Source organism: Protopterus annectens, chromosome 8.part0 (assembly GCF_019279795.1).
Source record: "Protopterus annectens isolate FY-2018-M chromosome 8.part0, PAN1.0, whole genome shotgun sequence".
In the NCBI taxonomy this organism is placed as follows: Eukaryota; Metazoa; Chordata; order Ceratodontiformes; family Protopteridae; genus Protopterus; species Protopterus annectens.
Window position 1 is genome coordinate 57,014,209 of NC_056741.1, and position 17,847 is coordinate 57,032,055.

General features: G+C 41.0%; 1 protein-coding gene across 1 annotated transcript in view; it reads right to left on the reverse strand.

The window, feature by feature from the left end:
• Positions 1–17,847, reverse strand: part of P3H3 (prolyl 3-hydroxylase 3) — a 383,658-nt gene that overhangs the window by 144,247 nt on the left and 221,564 nt on the right. Inside the window, exons 8-9 of the mRNA XM_044079609.1 lie at positions 15,804–15,898; positions 6,008–6,129 (exon numbers count right to left, since the gene is read on the reverse strand). Of these exons, the coding sequence (XP_043935544.1) occupies positions 6,008–6,129; positions 15,804–15,898 (217 nt within the window). The remainder of the gene's footprint in view (positions 1–6,007; positions 6,130–15,803; positions 15,899–17,847) is intronic.

Genomic DNA, 17,847 nt, shown 5'->3' on the forward strand with positions numbered 1-17,847 from the left:
GTTATGTTATTAATTCCTTTCTCCTCCCATGTATTTATTTGTTTGGTTATTTATTTTTGTTTTTTAAATGGGGTACAAAAGTAATCCAAATGGACCATTCTCAGGCTCAGCACTTACATTGTGCAACCACATATTTCAGTAATGTGGGCTGGAGAAAAGAAACACCCTTACTGCAGTCTGTAAGGTCATACGTCCATGGCAGAAGAGAGATTATTTTTCTCTCTTGGGCGAACATTTCTCATAGCAGCATGCACAACATCCTGTTCATATATTACGCTTTCTACCAAATAAGGATGTTGTTGAGCATTACTAGTTGTGTTCTGCCACCCAGCACTAGGTTTTTGTCGTCCATAATGCCATTGGCTGGCATCAGCCACTGCCCATCTGCTGCAAAGCAAAGTATTTCCAGACCTTTCCACAGTGGAAGGCAAGCATGTGATCTGCTGTCAGGTTTCCTCCATATACAGTAACTTAAGTTGCAACTACATGAAAATGGTTGAAGTGACTTAAACTGTATAGAAATCCCTGCACCCGTAGGCCAGGCTTACTTTATCAGTATTTGGTGATTTTATGCAGTCTGTCCCTAAGTTTCTCAAATATTTTGTCATTCACAAGGCCTTGCTGTCCATAGATGCTCATAAATTATGTGTTTCTATATATCCAAATTTTGCAAATTTTCCCTTGTTTTGTGCAACAAAATTAATTTTTTTAGAACTGATTTTAAACACATTCTGAAAATCAGGGGGCTCCTTTACACTGTTTTTAGAATTGGAGACAACAAATAGGCTGCAGATGAAGACATACCCTCTCTTATGATCGAGAATTTATGACTTCCATTATGAAAATGGACCACATTTTACCTTCCTCAATATGCATTTTATTTTTCTTGCTGCTTTGACATCAAAAGCAGATTTGTTGTAAATACTGTACTAGTTTTAACAAGTATGATGTTCCTGAATATCTTTTACTGGCAACTGTAAAGAACTAAACATTTATAATTACAACTGGAAAAGAGCTATTGATTGTCAAATTCTGTGCATTCATACATTCAAAATGTTTTTTGTATATCTGCAGCTGTCTTTCTCTATCTGCATTCTAAATATTTGTCTACCCAAAATGTTCATGCGTTTTCCTATCAGCCCTGTAGATTGCTTTTCTGACTACTGTGATATCTTTGCATATTTGATGTACTAAACTGTTGCCCTTAGGGGGAGCTTGGAGCAGCCTATCTATCCCTGGAGGAGTGTTCCCAGCACAAGAATCTGGTAGTCTATTGGCCGTTTTGGGCCAATTTCTAGCTCTTTCAAGTCCCCCTGTATAAAACCCGGTTTTGTGTGGCTTTGCGCGATTTTGCGCATAGCGCAGTGCCACTTAATTGGGTTTAAACCATTCTCAGCTCCACAAAGTCTGCTCTTCACTTTTTCCCTTAGAACTGATCTAATTCTCATAATAAACAACCTATTCCCACTCTAAAGCCTGGCACTTGCTCACTAAAGCAATTATATAAGTCAGCACTAAAAATTAAAAGCACTACACCCTCACAAACTCCCCTTGAGTACTTTGTTCCCCATTAGCCCTTTTTTTCAATTATAAAGGAATTCCCAATACTATTCTAGCATGTCCAAAGGTCAGTTGTCAATCTCCTCTCCGGTCCAGCTGGTGAATCTGGGAATCTTGAGGCAATGTTACAACTCCCAACAAATTCCAGCACATGTGAGAGATGCAACCATATTGCCAAACTGGAGGCCAAGCTCTCTCAAGTCAGTGCTGGCGTAACCAGTCAGGAGGAGAAGGAAACCACACTCACTACAATTCCAGTCTCACATAGACCTACCACGACAGCAAACCAAACACATAAACACACAAAAACATACTCGGAGGCTCTAAATAAAAATCTGCCTAAGCAGCAGAGACCTCCAAAGCAGACACCCAAGCAACCGCTACCCCAAAACAAAACACGTGCAACACATAGCTCACAAAGTCAGTGTGCCGAACAGTCACAGCCCTTAAGGCTAAACAACACACCTGATACACTTGTAATAGGTGACTCTATCGTCAGGCACACTGACGCCCGCCACCAGGCTGAACAAGGAGAAGGTCATGGTGAGCTGCCTGTCGGGCGCTAGGATCCGCCACATAACACAAGCACTCAGGTCACTCCAAGGCAAGTACATATATGACTCAGTCATTGTCCAAGCTGGTGTGAATGACCTGAGACATACCTCCCTGGACTACATGAAAAGAGACATAGAGGAGCTCTCTGAGCATGTAGCCCAGGCCGGTATGACCCTGACCTTGAGTAGCATCTTACCCTCACCAAGAATGATGCCACAATATGAAGACAAGATGATCAATTTCAACAATTGGCTTAAGTATTGGTGTCATTCAAAGGGGATCCAATGCCTGTCTGCCTGGGATGACATGCTTGACAAGCCACGATGCTTCTCTAGGGACGGTTTGCACCTGTCACCCCTGGGCTTTCGGATATTGGCAAAGGCTCTTGCCACCTCCATAGTGCCTTTTTTAGGCAAGGCTCTAAAGACAAACCCACCTCCATAGGTATCACAAGGGATAAGAAACTAAGAGTAATGCTACTCAATGCCAGAAGTCTAAACCTCAAGATGCACACACTCAAAACTATCCTTAGCATGGAGAACATTGATATCTGTGCAGTAACAGAAACCTGGTTCAAGGCTCCCGAGAGCACCCCAGCACTACCAGGTTATACCTCATACCATGTTTTTTGGCACCAAAACTTGGACCGAACCACAAAAGGAGGGGGAGTATCAATATTCGTCAAAGATACCCACACCTCCAGGTTGGTGGCACAGCACGAAGCATCAGAGACTATCCATGTGCAACTAACAGTGGGTAAAACTGCCTTCCAGTTTATAGCCTGCTACAGACCACCCTCCCAAACCCAGGAACCCCACTCGGCCTTCCTGAGAACACTGGAAAATATGAAGGTCTCTTCAAACACCATTATATTGGGCGACTTCAACTACCCTAACATAGACTGGGAGCATTACACTAGCTCCAACACCCTAACCCAAAGGTTCCTAGAATTTATAAACTCAAATGCTATGGAACAACTTGTTGCCACTTCCACAAGAGGGGAAAACATACTGGACCTGATCATCACCAACATGGGGACTCTATGCTCCAGACCAGAAGTGTATCCCTCACTGGTAAGATCAGACCATAAACTAATCTCACTAGATATTCACATCCCAACCCTAGCCCCTGCTCAGAAAACCACAGTGAAAAACTTCTCTAAAGCAAATTTCACAGTCCTCAAAACTGAGGTGGAATCCTTCAAAGCCCCGGGCCTGTGGAAAATACGGCCCAGACCGCAGAATCCTTTATAAACACATTCTATGAACACCTTCAGGAATGCATGGATCATGCAATCCCAAATAAAACCAAGACCCAATCCTCCAAAGTTAGGCGTCCTGTCTGGTGGACCCCAGCCATAAACAAACTATACAATAGAAGGAGGAAGCTACTACATGATACAGCAAAATCCCAAAAAGGGAAGGCATCTCTGATCAGTATTAGCAAAAAACTATGGGCACTCATAAAATCGTCTAAGGCCAGCTTCGAGAGAAAAATTGCACAGGACACTAAGGATAATCACAAGGCTTTCTTTAGTTATGTTAGGAACCTGGGTGGGAATTCCCAGATATGCTCAGAATTAGTCCAAAATGACAAAAAATACACCGAACCCACAGACATTGCCAACATCCTAGCTGACAGGTTCAGCGCAAACTTCTCCTCCCCTTCCCCACCAAAAGAGCAAATATCTATCTCAGCAGAGTGCTGCCCCCCTGACATCTCAGATGCTCAGGTAAGAGCTGCCCTCTCCAAAGCAAAAAACACAGCATCAATGGGACCAGATGGTGTCCCGGGCTGCGTCCTACATGAACTCCAAGAAGAACTAAACCCAAACATAAAACTACTGTTCAATCTCAGCCTTACTACAGGATATGTACCCAAAGAGTGGCGTACAGCAACAGTGGTCCCTCTCCACAAAGGTGGTGCCTCAACGGATCCTGGAAACTATCGCCCCATAAGCTTGACTAGCTTGGTCTGCAAAGCTATGGAAAGGATCATCATGGACCTCATAAATAAAGATAATGGGGACCTACAGACACTGGATCCTACCCAGTTCGGCTTTGTTAAGGGCAGATCCTGCCTCTTAAACCTGGTTGATTTCTTTGAAACAGTCACCAAGGCTATTGACGAGGGGAAGGTGGTCCACACAGCCTACCTGGACCTTGCAAAAGCCTTCGATACAATACCCCACTCGGGCATTATAGATAAGCTCACCAGCTTAAATATAAACCCCTATGTCACTAGATGGGTTGCAAACTGGCTCAAGGACAGAACCCACATGGTTAGAATTGCTGGAGCCATGTCAGACTCCAAACCAGTTACAAGTGGTGTCCCACAAGGCTCAGTCCTGGGACCTCTCTTGTTCTGTATATATTTCTCGGAGGTACAGGCTAACATGGAAGGACTGTGGCTGACCAAGTTCACAGATGACTGCAAACTGGGCACCATAATAGACTCTCCAGCCGACGCAAGCATCCTACAAAAGGGCCTCATAGAAACAGACAACTGGTGCCAGAGCCATGGCCTCATGCTAAACACCAAAAAGTGTATAGTCATCCCGTTTGGCAAAAACAAAGTGCCCACAATACCACATAGGTGGTGATCCATTAAGTACGGAAGAAGTAATTAGGGACCTGGGGACCCAAGTTGATAGTAATCTCTTATTTGACAACCACGTGGCCAAAGTGGTTAGAAAAACATTTTATATAGCCCATCTAATCATAAAGAGATTCACATATAGATCAGGGGAGGTCATCGTGCCTCTTTACTCATCCCTCATCAGGCCCATAATTGAGTACAATGCCCCTTTTGGGATGTACCTTACCAGACACCTGCAGCAACTGGAAAGACCCCAAAAGTACCTCACCAAGAGGATCAAAGGGCTCAAACAGATGCCATATGCTGCCCGGTTAAAGAAACTCCAGCTCTACTCAGTGGCATACCGCCTGCTCAGAGGCGATCTGTGCCTGACGTATAAAGCCATGTCCAACCCGGAATTAATGGGCATGCTGCACCTCAGAAAATCCAAATTCCATTGAGCTACACGCTCGAGAGACTTGAACCTCAGCACTGAAATAAATAGGATATGCTGGAGGGACAGATTCATAACCCAGAGGCTCCCTTCACTCTGGAATAAAATCCCAGTCCAGGTTAGGCAGAGTCCCTCATTGACTCTCTTCAAGAGGAATCTTGATGAGTGGATGGGAGATAGTAGGTTTACCCTGGGTATCACTTCTGCGTCACTGTTAGACAGAGGCACAGTATACTAACCTCGAAAAAGGGCATAGCAAAATTCATTTAAAATGGGTGGTGAAAGCCAAACACATTCTGGCTAGGCTTATAAATGCCCTAGGGCAGATAGCCTAGTATGAACCTATGAACCTATGAACAGTCTGTGACCAGCTGATCCCTATATTTATTAAATGTCAATAAATAAAAAAATAAATAGAGAAATTGTATGTTAAAAATAATGGAACTGTAATACACAACGGTACATTGCCAAGTAAGAAAAATCCATCTCTAGCACCAGGTGAACATGAGGTACAGAGTCATTAGAACAGATCTTTACAGTATGAACTCTCTGCAAACCACGTATAACTGGGCCTTAATAAGTGATACCACGATTCCCATGAGGTATCATCATAGAGGGGATGTAGATCATTCACCGTATTCCTGAAATGGCTCTGACTGGCTGTTAGTTGAAGAAATAGTAAAGTGGGCTGTGTGCAAAGATAAAATGCAATGAATTCACTCCAGTTATTCCTGCTAAACAGTTTCCAGCTCGAGATATGGAACCAGCCACAACAGACTTTGTTCTTACTATGTTTCTAAAGCACTACAAGACATTGTGCACACCACATACACAGTATCCCTTAGTTAGACTTAAACTTACCAGCTCAAGGAGTTGTGTGCACTCTGAATCTGATAGGACCCCGTCCATAACAACACGCTGAGAACCCTTCAGAGCTGCCGAATCGAAGGTTACAGTCACGCCTGGGAAGGGCAGATTGTCACCTGGGGAAGACAAGGAAGGTAGAGTCATAAGAAAGAGTGAGAAGGGAGGATTTATTAGTAATGGAAAGAACAAAAGCAGGGGAGGGGGAGTAGCTGTCAAACTTATTCTCAAAATTACAATAAGCATAACAAGATGGATGCAGTACATCAGAAGAGTTTTCAGTTTTACTCTCTGGGTAGGATTTACAAAATGGTAATGTATACAACACTTACAACAGTGACATATTATATCAGCCCCTAAGCCTCCTCTTTTTTTGTTGCTGTTGATATTGTCACAAAATTAGAACTAATTTAGTTTCAGTTTCTACCTCTTCTGCCGTTCTTTTCTCTCAGTTTCCTATTTTATTTTATCTCGTTGCTTTCAACAGCTGAACACAGATGGTTAAGGACATCGGTGACTACTTAAGTGCATCTTATAGTGTGATTTTGAGCGAGTCACTTAACCAGGCAGTGCTTCCCATTTTCCCCTGAAAAGAAGGGGTTGTGCTTAGTGGGTTTACCAGATTAACAAGTACAACTAAAAATTAATTAAACTCCTTTCAGCCTTGCTATCCCTGCTTTGACATACACTTTAATTTTCTACAACATTGATATTTTTCATCTTGAACTAAGTGAAGACATGAATTACTTTAAAGCCATCTCCTGCTGGTTCCTTTACATTGGCTGTCTCCTGCTGATAGCTTTAGCTTGGCTGTCTCCTATGGATACCTTTACCTTGGCTGTCTCCTGCTGATACCTTTACCTTGGCTGTCTCCTGCTGATACCTTTACCTTGGCTGTCTCCTGCTGATACCTTTACCTTGGCTGTCTCCTGTTCATGCCTTTACCATGGCTGTCTCCTGATGATACCTTTACCATGGCTGTCTCCTGTTCATGCCTTTACTATGGCTGTCTCCTGATGATACCTTTACCATGGCTGTCTCCTGCTGATACCTTTACCTTGGCTGTCTCCTGCTGATACCTTTACCTTGGCTGTCTCCTGCTCATACCTTTACCATGGCTGTCTCCTGCTGATACCTTTACCTTGGCTGTCTCCTGCTCATACCTTTACCATGGCTGTCTCCTGTTCATGCCTTTACTATGGCTGTCTCCTGATGATACCTTTACCATGGCTGTCTCCTGTTCATGCCTTTACTATGGCTGTCTCCTGATGATACCTTTACCATGGCTGTCTCCTGATGATACCTTTACCTTGGCTGTCTCCTGTTCATGCCTTTGCCATGGCTGTCTCCTGCTGATACCTTTACCTTGGCTGTCTCCTGCTGATACCTTTACTGTGGCTGTCTCCTGATGATACCTTTACCTTGGCTGTCTCCTGCTCATACCTTTACCTTGGCTGTCTCCTGTTCATGCCTTTACCATGGCTGTCTCTTGATGATACCTTTACCATGGCTGTCTCCTGTTCATGCCTTTACTATAGCTGTCTCCTGATGATACCTTTACCATGGCTGTCTCCTGATGATACCTTTAACTTGGCTGTCTCCTGCTCATGCCTTTACCATGGCTGTCTCCTGATGATACCTTTACCTTGGCTGTCTCCTGCTGATAACTTTACCTTGGCTGTCTCCTGATGATACCTTTACCATGGCTGTCTCCTGCTGATACCTTTATCTTGGTTATCTCTTGCTGATACCTTTACCTTGGCTGTCTCCTGATGATACCTTTACCATGGCTGTCTCCTGCTGATACCTTTACCTTGGCTGTCTCCTGATGATACCTTTACCATGGCTGTCTCCTGCTGATACCTTTACCTTGGCTGTCTCCTGCTCATGCCTTTACCATGGCTGTCTCCTGATGATACTTTTACCATGGCTGTCTCCTGTTCATGCCTTTACCATGGCTGTCTCTTGATGATACCTTTACCTTGGCTGTCTCCTGATGATACCTTTACCATGGCTGTCTCCTGCTGATACCTTTATCTTGGTTATCTCCTGCTGATACCTTTATCTTGGCTGTCTCCTGCTGATACCTTTACCTTGGCTGTCTCCTGCTCATACCTTTACCATGGCTGTCTCCTACTGATACCATTACCTTGGCTGTCTCCTGCTCATACCTTTACCATGGCTGTTTCTTGATGATACCTTTACCTTGGCTGTCTCCTGATCATACCTTTACCATGGCTGTCTCCTGCTGATACCTTTACCTTGGCTGTCTCCTGATGATACTTTTACCATGGCTGTCTCCTGCTGATACCTTTACCATGGCTGTCTCCTGCTGATACCTTTACCGTGGCTGTCTCCTGCTCATACCTTTATCATGGCTGTCTCCTGCTCATACCTTTACCATGGCTGTCTCCTGCTCATACCTTTACCATGGCTGTCTCCTGCTCATGCCTTTACCATGGCTGTCTCCTGATGATACCGTTACCTTGTCTGTCTCCTGCTGATACCGTGGCTATCTCCTGCTGATACCTTTACCTTGGCTGTCTCCTGCTGATACCTTTACCTTGGCTGTCTCCTGCTGATACCTTTACCTTGGCTGTCTCCTGCTCATACCTTTACCATGGTTGTCTCCTGCTCATACCTTTACCATGGCTGTTTCTTGATGATACCTTTACCTTGGCTGTCTCCTGCTGTCTCCTGCTGATACCTACTGATACCATTACCTTGGCTGTCTCCTGCTCATACCTTTACCATGGCTGTTTCTTGATGATACCTTTACCTTGGCTGTCTCCTGATCATACCTGTACCATGGCTGTCTCCTGCTGATACCTTTACCGTGGCTGTCTCTTGATGATACTTTTACCATGGCTGTCTCCTGCTGATACCTTTACCATGGCTGTCTCCTGCTGATACCTTTACCTTGGCTGTCTCTTGCTCATACCTTTACCTTGGCTGTCTCCTGCTCATACCTTTACCTTGGCTGTCTCCTGATGATACCTTTACAATGGCTGTCTCCTGCTGATACCTTTATCTTGGTTATCTCTTGCTGATACCTTTATCTTGGCTGTCTCCTGCTGATAACTTTACCTTGGCTGTCTCCTGTTCATGCCTTTACCATGGCTGTCTCCTGATGATACCTTTAACTTGGCTATCTCCTGCTGATACCTTTACCTTGGCTGTCTCCTGCTGATACCTTTACCTTGGCTGTCTCCTGCTGATACCTTAACCATGGCTGTCAACTACTGATACCTTTACCTTGGCTGTCTCCTGCTCATACCTTTACCTTGGTTGTCTCCTGCTGATTCCTTAACCATGGCTGTCAACTACTGATAACTTTACCTTGGCTGTCTCCTGCTGATACCTTAACCATGGCTGTCAACTACTGATACCTTTACCTTGGCTGTCTCCTGCTCATACCTTTACCTTGGCTGCCTGCTGATGATACCTTTACCTTGGCTGCCTGCTGATGATACCTTTACCTTGGCTGTCTCCTGTTGATACCTTTACCTTGGCTGTTTCTTGATGATACCTTTACCTTGGCTGTCTGCTGATGATACCTTTACCTTGGCTGTCTGCTGATGATACCTTTACCTTGGCTGTTTCTTGATGATACCTTTACCTTGGCTGTCTGCTGATGATACCTTTACCTTGGCTGTCTCCTGCTGATACCTTTACCTTGGCTGACTCCTGATCTGCTTTTTCTTATTTAATTCTGCTTTGGATGCTTGGAATAGGAGAGATGCAACTCATGATTAGGTTGCTACCTTAAAATGCCCAAAGTGGGATATTTTTTAAGGAAACTGTAACTTTGCACAAAAAAAAAAAACAACAACAAAAAAACTATACCTACAAACAGTAAAAAGGACTTCACTTGTTGCAAAAATAAAAGCTGACTTTTGTATAATTGGAGTTCTTTCTGTTGTTTTATGTTATAGTAATGTATTTCAGAAACAAAATAATTATTAATGAAACTATTGCAGAAAATGTAGGAAATATTTTGTCTTAAAATCTCAGGACATTTGCCATTTTTCATGATTTTTGTAGGATGCAACAGCCCAAATCGGGACTGCCCTGTATGACGAGGGAGAAGTGGCTACCCTAGCTCATGATAGCAACGTCTCCTTCATATCAGGAAGTTCCAGGTTCATATCCCCCAAGAGCAGGCTACGCTCCCTAGTTAATTTTTATTTATTTTACATTTGTTTACCCGGAGAGTCTGACTGAGCAAGAAGCCCATTTTCAGCAGAGGCCCGAGGAGAAAAGCTCCACAGTGGTTAGTACAGTAAATGCATTAAACACAGGTAATCAAAATACAGAACAAAGTAACATCTGCATAGAATAAACATACAATAAAGTACAAGAGCCTAGGATAAACATACAATACTGTTGCTGGCCATTCCATTCAGTTATATGGGTACAAAATAAAATAAATACAATAAACACATGCTATTTAAGTACAGAACAAAAGAGAGGAGGTGATGTATGCTTACTCAGTAACAGTAGACATCCGCGGTGGTGCAGTGGTAGCGTTGTTGCCTCACAGCAAGAGTTTCTCCCGTTCGATTCTCGGCTGGAGTGCTGGGAGTGCCTTCTGTGTGGAATCTGCATGTCCTCCCCATGGTTGGCTGGGCATTCCAAAGACATGTGTAAATGGGTGTGCTTTCATTGAAGGTTGAACGTCGAGCTGGCACCTTGCCATTCCTGAAAAAAATCTACTGCCTATCATTAGCGGACCGGAGTTCCGCTGTGGCGACCCCTAACCGGGAAAAGCCAAAAGACAAACAAACAAACATGATGCTACATTTGTAATTTGCTTACAGAAGGATACAATGTAAACAGTATATGTTAATATCCAGTGGGATATGTTTGCACTGTCTGGTAGGAATATATAGTTCTGCAGTAGCAGTAGGCAGGCTTTATTATGTAATAGAGGGCGGTAGTGAAGGACTGATAGTGACAGAGTATAGCTTAGCACTATTATGAAGAGAGTATTATTGTAGAGAGAATTTAGTTGAATACAGTTATGTAGACAGTGTCTTATAGATCCATTACGGGGAAGCTACCCAATGTTCGAACAGTTACATATCCAAGACTTATTTAAATGGGACTGGAGGAGTTGTTTGAAGTTATTTTTGTTTTCTGTGGTCCTGATTTCTAGGGGGATAGCCTTCCATGTTTTTGCGATAGAGAAAGAGTAGACAGAGTCCCCTAAGTTGTTTTTACTTTTGATTATATCAACTAATGCTTTGTTGGTGGCTCTTAGGAGGTGCTTGTTAGAATGGATATTCAGTAGGTCTTGCAATGCAGGAGTTTTTTTGGTATTGTATAGGAATTGGTAGGCTGTTGTAAGTTGGTTAAAAGTGAGCAGATTTAGTAATTCTAGCCAGGAAAGTTGCTTGAGTCTTAGGCAGTGATGTGTACTGTAGGGTGAAGCAGTAGCAAGCTTTGCTATTTTATTGTAGCAAGTGTTTAGTTTGGTTAAATCTGTTTTATTTAGGTTGATGAGTATGAGGAGGCATACAGAAGTGTGGAGACTAGGTGGGTTCTAGTGATGGTAGCTTTACTGTTGGTGAAGTACTTTTTCAATCTATATAGGGTTCTGAGTTTTTTATGGACTATTTTTATTGTGTGTGCGAGATGCACATTGAATTTCATAAGAAACAAACAAAAAGTCATTGAATTTCATGTTGTGATCTATGATATCTCCTAGTGGTTTGGTGTGTGAGACAGGCTTGATAGGGGTGTTGTTAGCTGAGTATATTGTGAATGGAGGAATGGGGTCTAGCTTTTGTAGGATGGAATATCATTAGTTGTGTTTTTGTGGGGTTAAGTATTAGTTGAGAGTTGGCTAACCAGGTTCCAACAGAAGCGAAGGATTCTTGTATCAGTTTCTGGAGTTCAGGGAGTGATGGGGAGGAACAGATTAGGGTGGAGTTATCAGCATACTGGACTAGGGTGGCATGCAGGGTAGCTTTGTGAAGTTTATTGGTAAATATGGTTGAAGAGGAGAGGGCTGAGGATGGATCCTTGGGGGACACCTAAGGTTACAGGTAGGAGGGGATATAAGGAATCTTGCCATTTTACTGTTTGTTGGTTAGATAGATAGTCCTGGAACCACGTTAGAGTGGGGTAGCGTAGATTAAGTTTGGAGTGTGTAGTAAGTAGTTTGGCATGGGAGAATGTATTGAAGGCCTTGGAAAGATCTAGGAAAACAGTGGAGACAAGGCTGCCATTGTTTCAGTATTGATTTACAGTATTGGCAAAGCTAATAAGGGCTGTGGTGATACTGTGATTAGGGTGGAATCCATGTTGGGTGCTGGTCAGCAGTTAATTAGTAAGGAGGTAGTTAATTATTTGGGAATGTATGCATTTTTCGAGGATTTTTGACAGAAGAGATAGAATGGCAGTTGGTCGGTAGTTAGATAGTTCCACTGAGTTACCCCCCTTGTGAAGTGGTATTATATATGACATTTTCCACAGTGATGGGACATGTTCTGATAAAGAGCGATGCATTAACAGGGAGAAGGGACAGGAGATGGCTTTGGCTGTGATCTTGAGGTAGTTTGCAGGTAATTTATCAGCAGCCAAGGTTGTGGGTTTCAGTTCATTCAGAAATGTATATATCCTGCTATTAGAGACAGGGTGTAAGGAGAAGCAGTTTTGGTTTATGGGTGAGGATGACATGTTCAGACGTGTAGTAGGAGTATTAACATGTTCAGACGTGTAGTAGGAGTATTAACAGGTTCAGATGTGTAGTAGGAGTATTAACAGGTTCAGACATGTAGTAGGAGTATTAACAGGTTCAGACGTGTAGTAGGAGTATTAACAGGTTCAGATGTGTAGTAGGAGTATTAACAGGTTCAGACGTGTAGTAGGAGTATTAACAGGTTCAGACGTGTAGTAGGAGTATTAACAGGTTCAGACGTGTAGTAGGAGTATTAACATGTTCAGATGTGTAGTAGGAGTATTAACAGGTTCAGATGTGTAGTAGGAGTATTAACAGGTTCAGACATGTAGTAGGAGTATTAACAGGTTCAGACGTGTAGTAGGAGTATTAACAGGTTCAGATGTGTAGTAGGAGTATTAACAGGTTCAGATGTGTAGTAGGAGTATTAACAGGTTCAGATGTGTAGTAGGAGTATTAACAGGTTCAGACGTGTAGTAGGAGTATTATTGTTCGTGAGAGCTAGAAGAGATTTGGTGAAGTGTTGGTTGAATTGGGTGATAATATTATTGTTGGTGGTATCAATGTTTGGGGGTGGTATACTGTCTTTTCCTGGTTGCAGGATGTTAATGATGGCAGCCCAGAACTTTTGTGGGTTTGTTTTGTGTTTTGATTGGATGCCAGTATAGTTTTTTTTGTCTATCCTAATTTGTTTTTTGGCTTTGTTCCTTAATTCTAGGAATGCCTATGTATTCGTTTGTGTTTTGTTGTAACGCCATGAGTCTCATGCTTTGTCCCTTTATTTTATAAGTAGTCGGGTATCTTTGGTAAGCCAAGGGACATAGTTAGATTTTGTTGCAACAGTTTTGATGGGGGTGAGGTGATTTATAATCCTAAGGAAAGTATTGTTGAAGTATTCTACAGCACTATCCATGGGGAGAATTGAAAGTGGTCAACAGTTGCATTAATTTAGTGTGGGTATAAAGTCTTTGGTTTTGAATTTTTTTGTATACCGAATTTATTTAAAGATGGTGGACTTTATTGGGTTTACTTGGTGCCTTATTACAAAGATGGGGAAGTGATCACTGAGGGTGCCTGGGAGGGAACAAGAGAGGTAGGATTGCGTTGGCTGGATAGTAATTATAGCAATGTCTCCTTCATACAAAATGACCAGCAAGTAAAAGGAAAGGCCACGCAAACTGGAATCCCCAAATAAATCCAAGACTTTATTTTCACATAAAACAGTAAACGCTTTTGTTTGGTAGATATCACCAAACTTCTTCAGACAGAGTAACAGTAAATGCAGTCATATTTATACTGAACACACCCTACCTAACAATCAGTTAACACCAATTAGTATTAAACACTAAAAATCCAAATAATCATAAAACCTATATACATTAATAAATATTCAACTACAAAATAGTACATACATAAATAAACATTTAAAAAAAATCTAAATCCCAACATACCTAATACAAAAGCTATAAATATAAAATAAAAAATAATACATTTTACATTCTCATAAAATGAAGAAATCCATACTATCTTAAATGAATATTATGATACACACACCCAATACCAATAAGTGAAAAAATCATCTATCAAATACACTTAACTTTAATTTGCTGGAAATAGACACAACATCATTTAAGCCTGGTGGCAAGTAAGCATTAAGAAATACTTGCTATCAAGTTTTTTTCTCCTCAAGGAACAATTTCCAGGGTCTCCCTCTATCCCCACATTTCACCTGCTGCAACTCCACAAATTTAAAGGAGTGGTCAGGAAAAACTTTTTTTTAATTTGATAGTATTTGATAGATGAGTTTTAGATTTGTGGTTCAGGCTCTTACTGGCACAGGCAGGGTGGATGGGCTTGCCCACCTGGGGGGGGGATATATTCTCACACAGATGATTATGTTGATTGCTGGTAGAGTAGAGAGATAAAGTCCTAATTCTAGCCCAGGTAGCCTGGGTTTGATTAATGGTTCAGGTACTTAATGGCACAGGCAGGGAGGATAGGCTTGTGCACTTAGGAGTGGGGGTGTATTTCCAGACAGGCAATAACATTGATCCCTGCTGGAGGCTGGGAACACACAACATAAAGTATTGTCTGTAGAGGGGGGTAATAATTTGAGTAAGAAGAATTCAAGAATTTTAAATTAATTAATTTACAATAAACACAAAAAAGGAAGTTGAGTCTTTCAGAAACAGGAAGATTGTTTGTAGAATTTAATGTCAGTGTATTATTCAATCAGCTAGACTGATAAATATAAAAACATGTCAGTATCTTTTGAATTAAGAGGGTATTTTGAAAGTTATAAGTGGGAGAGCATATTCAAGCATTAGAATTAAAAAATGGGTTTGTGAGATTCTGGTGTAACCAGGTAAATTAACTGATACGTGATTTCTAGTTATTTTATAGCTTTAATCAGAGTCAAGTCAGTATAATTAATAAAGGCGAGAGCGGAGGTCCAGAATGACACTTATTTTTAAATAACTATTAAAAGATGGGGGTTCATCTGCTCAGATGTTTAATAACATAACCAATTATAGAACCAATTTCAAAACAACCCAGAAGCCAAATGTGGGGGTCACATGGCATGGCCAGGCCATTTCAAAACTAATGAATTTTTCTCTTATTCGTTTTGTAAGATTCTCAGTGTTGACTTTGTGTGGACTATTTCATTAAATAATTAAACAAATTAACTAAATATATTCAACAAGAGTTATTCTCATTTATGGTCTCTGTTGTATCCCTTCTCATATAATGTAGTTTTCTCAATGAAAACATAATCACAATGCTTTACAGATTGCATTCAGTGCTGGGCAATTTCTGTGCTGACAGATTATTTCATTTGTTGGCTGTGATAGTCCTACCAAGCCACATGTTCCATTACAGGAAAGAAATGGGGAAACAGCTTTGTAATTAAAACTTAGGAACACTTTTGAAGAGTTAATAAATCAAACCAGTACATATCTATAGAAAAGCGCAGCAAACCAATGCAGTAATGTGAACATCCAGACACCATCCAGACAGCAAGTAAAGGTTAGGATTGAACCATTGGCCCGAGAAGCAACAGCTGCACTAATTTCTACAACTAAAACCATCATCATATTATCAACTTACCATCTTCTTGTTTGTCTCCCCATGGATTATCATCCTTTTTCCCAAATGCATTTTCCTTGGGTGCCACAGATGACATTAATCTAGACTTTTCTACTCTGAAATAAAAAAAGTTTACAAAAATATATAAACTATTACACCATGTCATATGCATCACAGACAACCACAATGCTTCCATTTTGTGTAAGAAAACTCATTACACTTCAAGGTCATGACAAACGTGCTGCCTTTACAATCTGTTAAACAATGAAATGTTAAAAAGGCTTGCCAATACCACAAGGAAATCAAATAACTAAGACCTTCTCCCAGAGCACTCCTTTTTCTTGCAGCTGTGATTTGTCTAGATAAGATAGTGACAAGTTGGCTTGGATATTAATTGGACCCAGAATTTTCTTTTTTATGACCCTTTTTTTTTACTAAATAAGAAAGAAAATCAGACACTGAAATGTTATTATTCCTCCTTTACAGTCCCCATACCCTCCTGCCTAGTATTGTCAGTGTGTTCCTATATTTCCATTTGGGGGTCTTAGCTGTTAAAGGGTTAACTATAAAATCAAGAAGAAAGCTAGAAATAATGAGAGGCAAAGGTTCCACATGAGGCACATGTCAAACATTGTCAGAAGTGACTTCGAAAGTTGTCAAAGAGAATTTGAATTTGCATGCATATTCTGAAGTAAATATCTGAAACTTTAATGATCATTTATCTTTATTTGTTGAATGCAATCCACTAACTTCTAAAAATATTTTTTTGGAAAAGGATACAGCAAAAATCTGAGCCAAAATCAGGGACCAATGAGAGGTATGTTTTGCATCCATTTCCCCTTTTGCTCCCTTTTTACCCCCATGAAAAAGCATTGTAGAGGATGATTTTGGAGCAACATGGTTCATGCAACAAGCAGACACAGCGCCTTTGGTTCTCTAATTCTGTACTTACCAGTTTTGAAGTCTAATCTCTGCAAACAGATGACCGACTAAGGATAATGTTACTATTTCTTGGGGTTCCAACTAGATACCAAAACTGAGTTTAAGGGATACAGCCAGAAATGTGCATTTTGTACTCAGACCTAATGTTGTTGCCCCTACCACCCACTTATCATTTCAAAAATGTACTCAACCCTCAAAATGCTATCCCCAGTACATATAGGAAGGTGACACGTTATTTTCAGCTGTTACCATTTGTTCCCATAAAAAGCTGCTTTTAGTAGCATGTTTTTTCTCACACAGGCATTCTTTGTATACCTCTATACTCTAAATATTCATTTGCACAGTTCTAAACATTCTGCGCTTTTTGGGTGTTGAAGTTTCCAAGAGATACTTAGAAAAATGTACTCAGCTGGGTACACTGAGTACGCCTAGTTACCCTTGATACAAAATATATCATGGAAACGCAAACATTCAAAATTTCTATACAGTGTTGCTTCAGGGTTCGACAATACAATATGTCTTTTATTTTTACTGTTTTATTTTTAATCTTCTTGTTCTATTTTCGATTTAATTTCTAAGCCTTGGATTTAGGTGAGGAGATTGTTTTGTGGTTTGAACTTATATTTTTGCATATGCACTGTGTAAGTTTTATTTGTTTTTCTTTGGATGTGATGGGACTCGGTTACTAGGATTTACGATGTTTTGATTATTGGTATGGCACCCCAACACCCCTTGGTATATCAATATCGGGGAAAAGGCATATTCCCCAACCTTCAGAATCATGCGATCTTGACCACCTGTAGTACATTTACTTAGTCAACCAAACTGTCTAAACATATACATATATTTATATATATATATATATATATATATATATATATATATATATATATATATATATATATAAATATATAGCTCTACTTTACTATTTTGAAAGACCACAATCCTGAATGTTAAAATACTGAAACGATAATGCCGAAAACTGAAAATACTGAAACTTGTGTTTACTTTCTTTAAGGGGGGGCAAGCCCCCCCTTATCCCCCACACCCCCTCCAAACTAAATACATCAACTCCAAGACTACCTCTAGAAAGATGGATGCACACGATCAGACATTATTTGTT